Source organism: Cyprinodon tularosa, unplaced genomic scaffold, assembly GCF_016077235.1.
Source record: "Cyprinodon tularosa strain WSP-4 unplaced genomic scaffold, ASM1607723v1 ctg433, whole genome shotgun sequence".
Lineage (NCBI taxonomy): Eukaryota > Metazoa > Chordata > Actinopteri > Cyprinodontiformes > Cyprinodontidae > Cyprinodon > Cyprinodon tularosa.
The window spans coordinates 747,033-759,424 of NW_024039156.1; the positions used below are offsets into that span (position 1 = coordinate 747,033).

A 12,392-nucleotide genomic window follows, 5' to 3' on the forward strand; every position below is an offset into this window, starting at 1 on the left:
TCTAAATTATAAGATGTTTAAGTAAAGCAACAAAATTAAAGATTTGGGAAATGAACATTTGACCCCTTACTTCCAACCAGTCCACTGCATGTCTAATCTCTCCATCACAGATCTGCACTCTGACCTTTGAACTTTGCTGACAACCCATCCACTGTTTCCAATCATTCAAGGCTTTTGTGGAAAGTTTCTCAGCTCAGTTCATTAAGCATCAAACATTAAAACAGTTCAATCATTTCAAACTCAGTATAGCCATTTATTGCACATCGTGATGCTTTTCAGGTGTTTATTTCAGGTAATTGTGATCATTAGATAATGAAAAACCCAAATTCACATCAGAAAATATACATTTGACAACAGACCAATAGTTTATTTTTTACATAAAGGTAAGCCAACTGAAAACACATCCATGTGATACAGCAGATGAATGAAATTGAGCTACCAAGTCCAGCTGACAGAGGTGTCAAAAGTATTTATATTTATTACTCATGTAAAAGTATAAATCCTGCCGTTTAAAAAAGTCCTAGAGTATCAACTTAAAGGTATTGTGGAGGATTTTTGCCTTTAAAAAGACCCACCCTCCCCACTTAAAAACAAAAAAAATGCACATGCACAACCCAGTACCTGCTCCTAGGAGCAATCAAATGCATGTGAGAGCATGAACATTACATTGCTCTGCACGCTCTGTTTAAAAGTTGCTGTTTGCATCGTTAATACAGGCTTACTTTCCAAAAGATTTGCAATTTTTCCACTATGTCGGACTCTCCACAGGTTAATGAAAATGGGGATGAGCATTTAGTGCAGCCTTACGTAAACATATCAACAAAGTGATTGGATGGTCCACCCGGAAATATAAGATCGTCCTCTATACCTTTAAGCTTTTTAGTCGAGTAAAAGTACCATTTTTACTTAATACTTAAGTATTAAAGTAATGCAGGGAAAAGTTTTACTGCATTACCTTAAATGAAATTTTTTCTAAAATTCTGGATGATAACTTCCTTATACTTAATTTCTATAACTAATGGTAACGGTATCAGATTTAACTTTGCATCGTCTCATACTGTTTATTTTGGTATCTGTTGAACAACAAGTTGGGGCAGCACCGAGTCCAACCACAAAGAAATTATCTCGATGAAACTAATTATTTACATGGTTAACTTTTTTTTTTTTTATACCAACAGGCCATAATGAAAATGAGCTTAAATGAAATTATACTAACGAGCTTTTGAGTATTTAAAATAAAAAGGAGTAGAAGAAAAAAATATGCATTTGAAGTATTTGTACTTTGTTGCTTGACACCTCTGGCAGCTGATAAGTAGGTTGTTTCTTCAGAAAGCTGGTCAGCAGATCATGACGGTGTCAGAAACGGTAGAAGGCTTTTGGATTGGAGGTCAAACGTCTCCAGTGAACAGAAGTCGTCCAGATTCTTCATTTGATCAATTATTAAAACTCACACTGGAACTCAGCCGATCCAAACTATAAGACCCTAAACTTTAAAAAAGGACTTTAAGGTCACTGAGAATCTAAAAATAACTTTTAATTTTGGAGATGCACAAGAATGAAGCTTTATGCTGAAGTCCACGTCTGATCCAGATCTAACATCCACCCTTTCAAAATAAAAGCAGAGAAGCTCGTTTTAAAAGGTTTCTGAGTGGGAAACAAATCACCAGGAGCTCATCTATCAGATGAACATGTTTATTCCTTCCCAGTGGGAGGAAAGGGAAAAGTAAGGACCAACGGAAGCAATGGGTTTATTCCAAACTCCGCCCTAAAGATGTGACGCTGGACTCATTCTCTGCATTTATTCATCATTTAGGATCATTGCAGCTTCATTAGGATTATAATCAGTCATGTTGATCAGAGGACACCTTCTAGCTGACCCATTAGTGCACATATCCTGTTTGACATCTTCGCCTTACAGCCAATGAGAACACCTGACTGTTTGTGGATCATCAGACAGGAAGTTGTTTTATTGATTAATGAAGGTTAGCTATTGAGACGCCCTCTCCAGTGATTAAACCAGTTTGTTCCCATCTAATGAACCATCAAGTAGCCATCTTTTTCTCATCGTAAATCTTGTGACTTTAGATCATAGAGCCTGATCAAACCAGCGGCCCTCAGAGGAACCTTTTCCTGCAGACATCCAGCAAACGGTCCCATTTCTAAGACTAAGGCCGGGTTATAGAGAAGAACCTAAAAGCAGGTATGAAACCTCTGGGCTCTGACAGATAAAACAACCTAAATATCACAATGATATCAAATCAAGAAAAAAAAAGATATTTCTGACTGTTTTCAAACAATCAGAACTGAGCAGAACAATAACATTCTTCATCAGTTCGATATAAATAATAGTCATAATACAGAACCATCCCTCAGAAAATTGTAAAAACTCCTAAAAAGCAAAGAGAATAAAGGATGAAAGCAGAAACTGACCACCTGATGTTTGACATCACAGAGGAAGAAGCTCCGCCCTGCTGCTCCAGACAAACCTGACCAGATTTACCGTCCGTTTCTTTAATTAGATCTATGCTTTTTATCTGAATACCAATCAGTGTTTGCTTAAAGTCAGTCTGAGGGGGACTGACTGTTTTTCCAGATCAGTAGGAACCCTGATGGAGGCGGAACATCCTGTGGAGCAGGTGTAACAGTTAAATCCATCCCATCAGGAACATCAGGTTCCCCATTGAAGTTGGAATTAAAAAAAAGAAGAAAAGTCAAATGGAAGGAAGTAAGTGGCACATGCTCGATGAGGCGCAGCAGGGTCATGTGACCCGTTTGTTTAGTCTAGAGCAGCGTGCAGCAGGACACCGTGAATGCTCGCCGCCTTGGAGTGCTTCAGTTTGGTGATGGACATCTGCAGGTCAGACTGACTGATGGGACGGATGGGGTCGTCGTCCTCTGAGCTGAGGGGCACACAGACAGCGAACGTTAACCCAATCTCCAGTCGTATCTGGGACCCCCGACGTGCCCGTTAACAGCCCGTCCCACGGCTTACCTGCCGCTCTGGTTGTGGACGTAGTCTCTGACGCACAGCAACGCCGCATCGCGACACATTTCTCTGAGGTCGCTTCCTGAAAAACCGTCCGTCTCCTTGGCGACGGCTTTTAGGTTAACGGAGGAATCCACCTGCAGGTGATCATAAACCATCAGATCTGATTCAGTCTGAAAATCCATTTATTTTCATTCAGCAGAAAGCTGCCTCTGCCTCCTAACAGCAAAGTCTGAGTAAAATTGGCTTTGATCAACTTTTACCGTATTTATATTGATATACTTTTGCCTCATTCCAACAAATCTCTGAAAACTTTGATATCCCACGTTGTCAGTTTTTTAGATATTTGCAAGTGCGCAGTTTTGTCCGCTCTACTTATTGAATTGTTTCAACCTTTCCAAAGAGATTTCCCTTTAGATATTTTAGTAAAACCTTCTCTTAAAATGAAGGGAGCCAATTTTTTTTATTTAAAGTCAAATTAAGCTTTTATGCTCACAAACCCTGAATTCCCTTAGACAGGGTTCCTACAGCAAAAGGCAAGTTAAATTCAAGACATTTTAAGACTTTTTAATGCCACTTGAAATAAAAATTTAGACCAAATTCAAAAGAAACACAAGAAAAACCTGCTTGCGACAACTTAACCCAAAGGTTTATTTTAACATAAACCACTGCACTAATGTTTCAAATGTTGAAAAACTTCCCATACAGGAAGAAAGCTAAAAACACACAAATGACAGATATATTTGAACAATTATTTAACTGAATTCACAAACTTTGTTTTAGCAGGGAACAAAACAAATCAGTTTTAAAGCCACAACATAACCAGTGCTAAGTCTTTTTTGCAGCTATTTTTTCTTTTTATCCTTTTCTTAGTATGTTTGATTTGGTGATAAGTGGAGGCGTTGCAGAGACAAGGGTGGAACTAAACTGAGAAATACCGGCTGTTTCTATGTAACTCCATTTTCACGCTTTGTGTTTCGTGCTTCGCATGTGCGACTCCACTGCCTTAATTCCCATCGTTCCGAGCTTGAATGACTTCTTGCACTAAATCCACTGAGCCTCATGTATGTTCCCTGGTTTTAGCCATGGAGAAAACTCTTGGCTGGAGACAATTATTGTTACATTTACACTTGCTCATATTTTCCAGACAAAAAGTTAATGGTGCATCGCTTTTATTGGTTCCACTATCGGGATGGAACCAATAATGGCAAGCCGTTATTTTTTTTTTTATAAAAAAAAAAAAAAAAAGGTCAATTTTAATGTTTTATTTAAATTACAAATGTAAATCGTAATAAAAATAATCCTATTTATGATGTTTTAAAAATTAAGACCTACGAAAGACTGATTTAAGACATTTTATACCAATTAAGGCCTTAGTTTTATTTTGAAGAATTCAATGCCTTTTAAGACTTTTTAAAGGACCCGTGGGAACCCTGCTTAGATCACTTTGGGAGGAAGATCTTGGACAGTATCGTATTTATTATACTAAAGCACGTCTGGCCAAGTTCTGCACCAGCGTTTCTCCTGCCTGTGATGGATGCCAACATTCTCCAGCCAACTTGATCCACACTATCTGGCTCTATTCTCAGCTTTCCAACTATTGGTCAAAGTTTTTGCTATTTTGTCGGACATTTTGGCATGAAATTAGAGCTTGATCCCTTGGGTTGACCCTCCACAGCCCACCTTGTCCTCTTTTCAGAAGTGCTCCTTGGCTTTCCTGACCTTTTTTGCACGGAGAGTGATAATAGTGAAATGGAAGTCGCCTCAACCTCCATCATACATCCACTGGCTCCCAGATACACACTATTTTATTACTTACTTTAAGAGGCACTTCTGAAAGATTTCTGGGTTTGTGGCGGCCATTGTTAAAGTCCTTAAAAAGATTCATTTCCCTAATATTCCAGACTGATAAGGTGGCACATATGTAGCTGTTGTTTATTATTCTTATTAATCTTTTTTTCCCCCTTTTGTCTTCTCTCTTGAGTTAAGTTTGTCGGAGTTAAGGTTGTCAACATCTGAGAAAAAACTGACACTGAATTTTTCAGTGTGGATTGTTGAACAAGTTATTTTAATTATTTACCTTCTTATATATCCGTTTCTGTCCTCTAACTCATTATGTTCGCCCTGACTTGATCCTTTTTATTTATTTTTTTTATTTCGTGTGGGTGTATATATGTGGGTGTATTGGGGTTTGTTCTATCCCAATTATATGTATATGTTAAAGGTACATTGTTAACTATATAACTATCGCTTAAACATTAGGGGGGAAAAAAAATAAAAAATTGGGTTTGATCAAAGTAAGAATGACATCACCTAAAGTCAGGATGCCTGATGCAGAAGCATCAGGAATTGATCCATTTTAAGCATTTCGGCCCAATGAGTTAAACTGGGCTTAAATTAACAGCCAGTATTTGGCTGTTGGTTCAGGAGAGGGGGGTCGGTGACGTGGTGTTTGTTTGGTCATGTGACTGTAGCTGCGTTTCCATTAACCATCAAATTGCACACATTGTAATTATGAAAATGGATTTACTAAATTGAAACACTGCAATTAAAAGTATATATATATATATATATATATATGTTTGTTAAAAAGTTTTCATTCTTTATTTGAGTTTGTTTCTCAATTGCATGTAAATGATTATATTCCACAAAACTGTAATAACACTTTTCTTTTTTTGCACCACATGATCTACAAATGGACCTTACTCCTTCGTAAAAAGATGAAAAAGAGGCTGAAAGTAGTTGGAAGCTGATGGTGCAGGATATTTAGATTCACCAGGGACTATTTTTACGACGCCGAGCGCTAGAGCAGTGACTGAAATCTGGATACATCCGCCGCTGCCATGTTTTCACGAGTTCTTTTAAAAACAAACGAATGAACATGGCATTTTAATTGCTTTTTTAACTATGACTTTTTAACAGCAATACTGCAAATTTTTGCATTTTTGAAATTCGTAGTTTAGTTTATCCATCAAATCGTGAGATGATTAAACAGGCATTAACTGCATAGAGGAAAACAGGACAGCAGTTCAGATCAAACTAGTGAAAATACTGCTGCGCTGAAAGCAATCAGCATCAATTGCAAATAAAAAAACTAAAACATTCAGGGTATTTCAAAGACGAGTGTTTCCTGTTATGTTTATTTTTTAAAGCTCAAAGAACCTTGAACTTTTTTAGTTCTTCAAATTCACAGGATTCAAGGATTTCAGAGAGCGATGAGAAGGAAGGCTGCAGGTAATATTTGGGGGAGTGTTTCGGTTTACAGATGGATCTGTCATCACCAGTTCAGGTTTGATCAGCCTCATGAGTTCAGAACAAAGACAGGCAAATGTTAAAGCTTTCATCCGGTTTATTCTCACAGTTAGGGAAGATTTAAGTCGACCCTCCAGTCCTGAGCTGAACTTACCTTCTCGTTCGTCAGAATCAGATGGAGGATGTCCTCTCGCTGCCTCTCGCTCTGCAGAAACAGATAGCGTTAGCATCATCAGCAGCAGGAGCTCCAGCAGAACATATGAACACAGAGACGCTGCATACAGGCTGGTTGATGTGAAACCTGGTGGGCATCCGCCGCAGGATGGCCGAGTCCAGGTCCTGTGGGCGGTTGGTGGCACCCATGATGATCACCTGGTAGGGAGAGAGTTATGAGAACATGCCCACCTGCTGCTGGATGTCTGTGTGTGTGATTTGGGGGGGGGAGGGTCACCTGGCAGTGGTGGTCTGTGTCCAGTCCGTCCCATAGACTCATGAACTGGGCCTTCATCATGGCCGTGGCCTCGTGGTCTGAGCTGGAGCGACTCCTCAGGAAGGAGTCTGTTAAAAGGAGAGCGGGAAAGGATGGGTGATGAGGCAGCAGGAAGTCAGGCGTTAAACACGCAGACACGGACCACGGCGAACAGCGGGTCCACATTTCTCACCGATCTCATCGATGAAGATGATGGACGGCTGCAGCTTGACGGCCAATGAGAAAACAGCAGCAGCCAGTTTCTGGGACTCTCCGTACCATTTGTCCGTCAGCGTGCTCGGCTGCAGGTTGATGAAGCGAAACCCCGCCTCCTTTGCTGTTGCCTTGGCGATCAGCGTCTTACCGCAGCCGGGGGGGCCGTAGAGCAACACACCTGTTACCACGACGAAAGGATGAGGTCAACATTTGGTTTTACTTCCTCAGTAAAACTAGGTTGGCTCATATTTTGTTATACAACTAAAAATAAATAAAAACCACATTTAGAACATTATGGGCCTGAGCTTTAATTTATAAGGGCTGATTTTATTTTTTTTAGCAAGTTTAATAATCTGGTGCGTTTTGGGTGATTTACAAAGATTACTACCAAATATTAAGATGTGCAGACAGTTTAATTTAAGCCATTAATGTTAAAGACTGACCAATACATCAGCCGGCCGATTTATTTAACTGATGGTAACATTTCTGTTTTCTTTTTAATGTTTCTTTGATTAATAAAAAAAATATATATATAAATGTTGTTTAATTTGTAACCTGTTTTAGATTTATTATTGCAGGACTTTTATCATCTAAATGGAAGACGTAAAAGCAACACTGACTCCAGAATAATCCTTGTGAAATTATCAGGTATCAGTTAGACTAAAGGCAACATTATTGGTATTAGTGTCGGTCTAAAAAACATTTATCTGTAGATTTCCTTTTAAAACGAACAGTTTGAGTGTTCAGGCAGCTTGAGGATGATGTAAAAGGAAGACAGATGGTTCTAAGCATTGTAGTTGGAGGTAATAATGAAAAAAATTATTTAAAGAATAATAATTAAAATACTTAACAATATTTATAGTGCACTTTGTGGCCTATTTTGAATAAAAATAGGCTACAGGTTGTAGATATTTTCAAATGTCTGGGTTTTACAAACTGCACTGTTTTCCAATTTTTCTTCTCTTCACTTCGGGTAGATGGTTTTCCCCCGGAGTGAAGAGAGAAGATGCATTTCTGCTGCTCTGCTGGACGTTACAACATTTATATTGGAAAGAGTAAATGTTTGTGTTGGGCTTAAAGTGAACGAAGAGTTATCTGTAAATACAATTGAAAAAGAACACAATTTGGAAAACTAAATACAAAAAAAAAAGCAAAATTTTATATCTGTCTATTAGGGATGGAATGGTTTATGAAAACCGTCCGAACCGTTCGGTTCTACTGTCTCGGTTCGGTTCGCGTGTGTTTCGTTCGGTTCATGCGCTGCTCCTTTTTCTCATAGGGGAAGCGTTTACACTCCAGAGCAGAAGGTGGCGGTACTGCGACCAAAGCCAACCACCAGTAGTAAACAAGAAGAAGAATAAGCAAAGCAGCGTAGCCGGGTGTAGCAGAAAAAAATCAGTTGTTGTGGAGAATTGTGTGGGTATGGCGAGTGGGAAAGAACAGGAGTAGGAAGACGCGCCAGCAGCACTTTATAGGTCTGCTGTATGGGACCACTTTGCATTTAGAGTGACCTACGATGACGGCGGAAAGAAAGTTGTGGATAAAAGTGCAACAGTGTGCGAGCATTGTGCAACACGTTTTGTTTATGCTAACAGCAACACGACCAACATGTCATGCTAACAATCAACAAATACCGAACCGAAAACCGTGACCACGACACCGTGAACCGAACCGTGGATTTTGTGAACCGTTCCACCCCTACTGTCTATCTCTATTTGAAATTCGCAAAAAATATCTTGGGATGTTTTATTCTGGATTGTTTTGTTGTTTTTTTTTCTTCACAATTGCCATTTACAATTCATGTTCTTTGCTGCTACAACAATGGAGCATCGCAACATTGACCAATTCAGATATTAATGCCGATAATTATGCATCTCTAATTTATTATTTGTGTTAGGGCTGAAACAATTAATCAGATTAATACATTTTTGAAACAATTGTCAACTAATTTAGTAATTGATTTAACGATAACTGGGATATAGAATACTTGGGTTAGAGACTCTAAAATATGCCTTTAGTTTACAGAGCAAACCCATCAGTGCAGAATTACACCAAAATTGTTAAATATATATAATCCTCTTGGAAATTTAAGATGAAAAACAAGGTTTTTCTCTGTCAATTTGCTTTATCCAGCTTCCTCAGGTGGAAAAGTTTTAGTTTCAAATAGATTAATTTCATAAACAGTCTTCTTTAAGGAATCGTTGGCTATCTGATTATCCATCCATCCATCTTCTCACACGCTTAATCCCAAGTGGGGTCGCGAGGGGTGGCTATCTGATTATAAATTGATTAATCAAAAAAATCATTGACAGATTAACCATTTGCAAAATAATCATTAGTTGCAGCCCTAATTTATATCAAATCTTTAATTGTAAAATGCATAACTAATTTATGTCATTAAAAATTTTTGTAATTTAAACAAATCTAACTGCTTTACCAGGGTGAAGAGAAATTGCACATTGGATGATATTGGTCTGAGTCTAACAAAGCTCTTCCTCGCCGCCTGTGTCACTGTTGTCCTTTTTTTCCAAAATGTGCGTTTGCATTTGTCAGAGTGTGTGAGGGACTGCATGTTTTTATGTAGGTTTATATTATATAATCATAAACTTAAGCTGAAATGTGCAACTTTAAGGCCCCATTTTGAGTTTAATAAGCTAAATCTGTCCCCAGATCATCATTCTAGAATCCTCAGCTTTGAATTCTCAGCTCTGTCTCAGGTTAGCTCTAATCCTAGCTGCGCCTCCCAGCTCTGCTCAGGTAAACAGGAGGCAGGTGGGGAAGTCTGACCTTTAGGAGGCTGCAGCAGTTTGGAGTTCAGGAACAGGTGTCTTTTCTGAACAGGCAGAATCACGGTCTCCTTCAGCTCAGTGATGACCTCATCCAGCCCGGCGATGTCTCTCCAGGTGATCTATCAGAGGTCAAAGGTCAGACACAGGACTGGCTCCGTCATCCACTGTGATGAGGAGGAAATACCTGCATGCTCAGCGGGTCCACCAGGTGAGCTGCGATACTCATCTCATACTCTGACAGCTTGACGTTCTTCACTCCTATCTGACGCATCAACTTCTCAGCCTGTTGGAGACATTTTAGATGATTTCTAAAGCTCCATGAACCTCTGAGGAACCAAGCTTCCAGACCCTCACCTGCTTCTGGGCCTCCACCTTCTGCTTCCGGGTCGGATCAATGGCATCCACCATCCACTTGATGGTGAAGTAGGTTACAGCTCCAAAAATGGTGAGTCTGAAAAGCAGGCCAATGACCTCATTCCTACCCAGAGGACGGGTGATGTTCTCAGTTGGAACCTCCTTCAGAACCATGGTTGCTCTCTTAAAGACACGCACACACAGTAAAACAGTAGCAGAATAATGTTCCTGACCAGGAAGGTCGGGGAGAAAAATACAGACAGACTCTGATCTGATCTGAAGTTTTCTGAACTGGAATCATTCCAGCTTGGGAAGCAGATCAGGACCATTTCTGACAGCTTCCAAACTACTGCCCACGTGCTGCTGCCTTAAATTGACCATTTTTTTAAAGGAGTCTGGTGTGACATTAGCTACGTAGTCACAAAGACGGTAATACTCAGAGTATAAGATGTCATGGTCCTCAGGTATAACGAAACTGGAAGTGACCCGGGGCTAACTGCTACTAGCAAGCTATGACCTTCGGTAGAATCGCTCTATTGGGCCACAATATGTGGAACAACACGCTCTGATCCCCGCAGCGGAGCAACAGCACCTCCGGCCGCCCCAGTGTGATGCTAATCCAGGCCCAAATACTGTCAGTAATTAAGAATTACCTGTTCCCGGCTTCCGTGTGTCTGACAGCACGGTGCGGGTCCTTCTTCTTCTGCGTTTAACGAACCGGGTCCCGACTTAACGCCCCCTGCTGTTAGAGCAGGGAACTTTTCTGTACAGTAAAATGTGCATCATTAAAATCAGCCCGATAAGGAAACCCTTAACTGATGCTGTGGTATTTTTTAACCTTTTCAACTTCATATCAATATTAAAATCAGGACTCAGAATTTAACTAAGAAGCTTGAATTCACGCCTCTCATTTAGACACTTTTAGTCTCCTGAACAAAACAGCCAAGGATAAAATGCCCCCGGGGGCCGTACTGTAGCCCCCCTCACCCGGATATCACTGTATTAGCTACCATTAAAACCTCCGGATGGTGAAACCTAAACCATCAAACTGTGGCCGCGAGTTGCGTTATGTAATGTCAGCAGGTTGCCAGATTGGGCTCGATCATAGCAGTTAAAAACGGGGGGATTATACAACTTGGCAACCATCCTCTGACAGGACCCGCTAGCTCGCTGACAGCTAGCATCATCAAGTTAGATTAAAAAAATGCGGCAACAGGAAGTGCTTTTGTTTAAAAAATAAAAGCATATGTGACTCGGTGGATCAGATTTGTTTATTTAACTCTGGGTTGAACAATGCTCACGGTGTTTTTACTTATAAAGTTATAACAATAATACAACATTAAAAACAGAGGAAGCAGTATAGATAACACTCATATGAACAGGCAGTAGTGAAGAATGCAGTAATAAATAGGGAATGAAAAGAAGTAAAATTGTTTTGGTACTATAGCCGTTTATGAGTAATTGCTTTTGTCATCTTTTTCTTTTTTTGTATGTGTTAATGTATGGAAAGTATAAAATAAATATATATATATATAACATAAGGGGGAAAATAATCAAATTATGTCATTATTAAGACAACGGTTTTAAATTGTTCGGTTTGAACATTTCTTATAGAAAGATTAAGAGGCAAAAGTTGCATTTAATATGTAACATTTTACACAGTTTGCGATGATATACAGTATATTTAAAGAAAGTGATATTGTAACTGAGCGTCTTGACGGCAGCTCCTTATCGGAGGAAGCAAGATAAACAAACGAATAAATTACATTATGTAATATTAAGAACTCGAACTTGACCGACGCCCTTTGGCATGTGGATGGTCGTTTGGTGCATGGCGCGTGTTTTGAAGCTGCTTATGGAGAAATGTCTTGGGCCGTGAGTAGTGAGGAAACAGGAAGCGATTCTTGTGGGATGGAAGAGGGAAATAGTGACAATGAAGGTTGGAAGATAGCAACATCAAAAAATGAGAAAAAGCGGAAAAAACAGAGATCAGTTCAAGGGGAATCTAGTTCAGAACAATCCAGTGATGATCATTCCATACATTCCACAGCACAACAAAATGAATTCAAAGTCATATTCAAAGTCGTTAATCAGGCAGACTCTTTTACAAATTGGAATCCGGTTCACTTAACAAAAACCATCAATAAACTTGTCGGAGAAGTCAGAGGTGCCAGAATTCTGTACAGTGGAGACCTGCTAATTAACTGCAGAGACAGCGCCCAGCAAGGCAAAGCAATACGGATCAACAAAATTGACGGGATAAGAGTTCAGTGCAGCCTAATGGAGAACAAAAAGATCAGCAGGGGAGTCATTGGAGGAGTTCCTC

General features: G+C 39.6%; 1 protein-coding gene across 1 annotated transcript; it reads right to left on the reverse strand.

Annotated features, from left to right (window-relative positions):
- Positions 1–232: 232 nt before the first annotated feature.
- Positions 233–10,876, reverse strand: atad1b (ATPase family AAA domain containing 1b). Its single transcript, XM_038299692.1, has 10 exons — positions 10,720–10,876; positions 10,067–10,249; positions 9,897–9,995; positions 9,711–9,831; positions 6,901–7,101; positions 6,690–6,796; positions 6,521–6,610; positions 6,393–6,443; positions 2,993–3,123; positions 233–2,900 (listed from the first exon to the last, which is right to left on the reverse strand). Exons 2-10 carry the CDS (start codon positions 10,238–10,240, stop codon positions 2,777–2,779), a joined length of 1,098 nt encoding a protein of 365 aa, XP_038155620.1. The 5' UTR covers positions 10,241–10,249; positions 10,720–10,876; the 3' UTR covers positions 233–2,776.
- Positions 10,877–12,392: the final 1,516 nt, after the last annotated feature.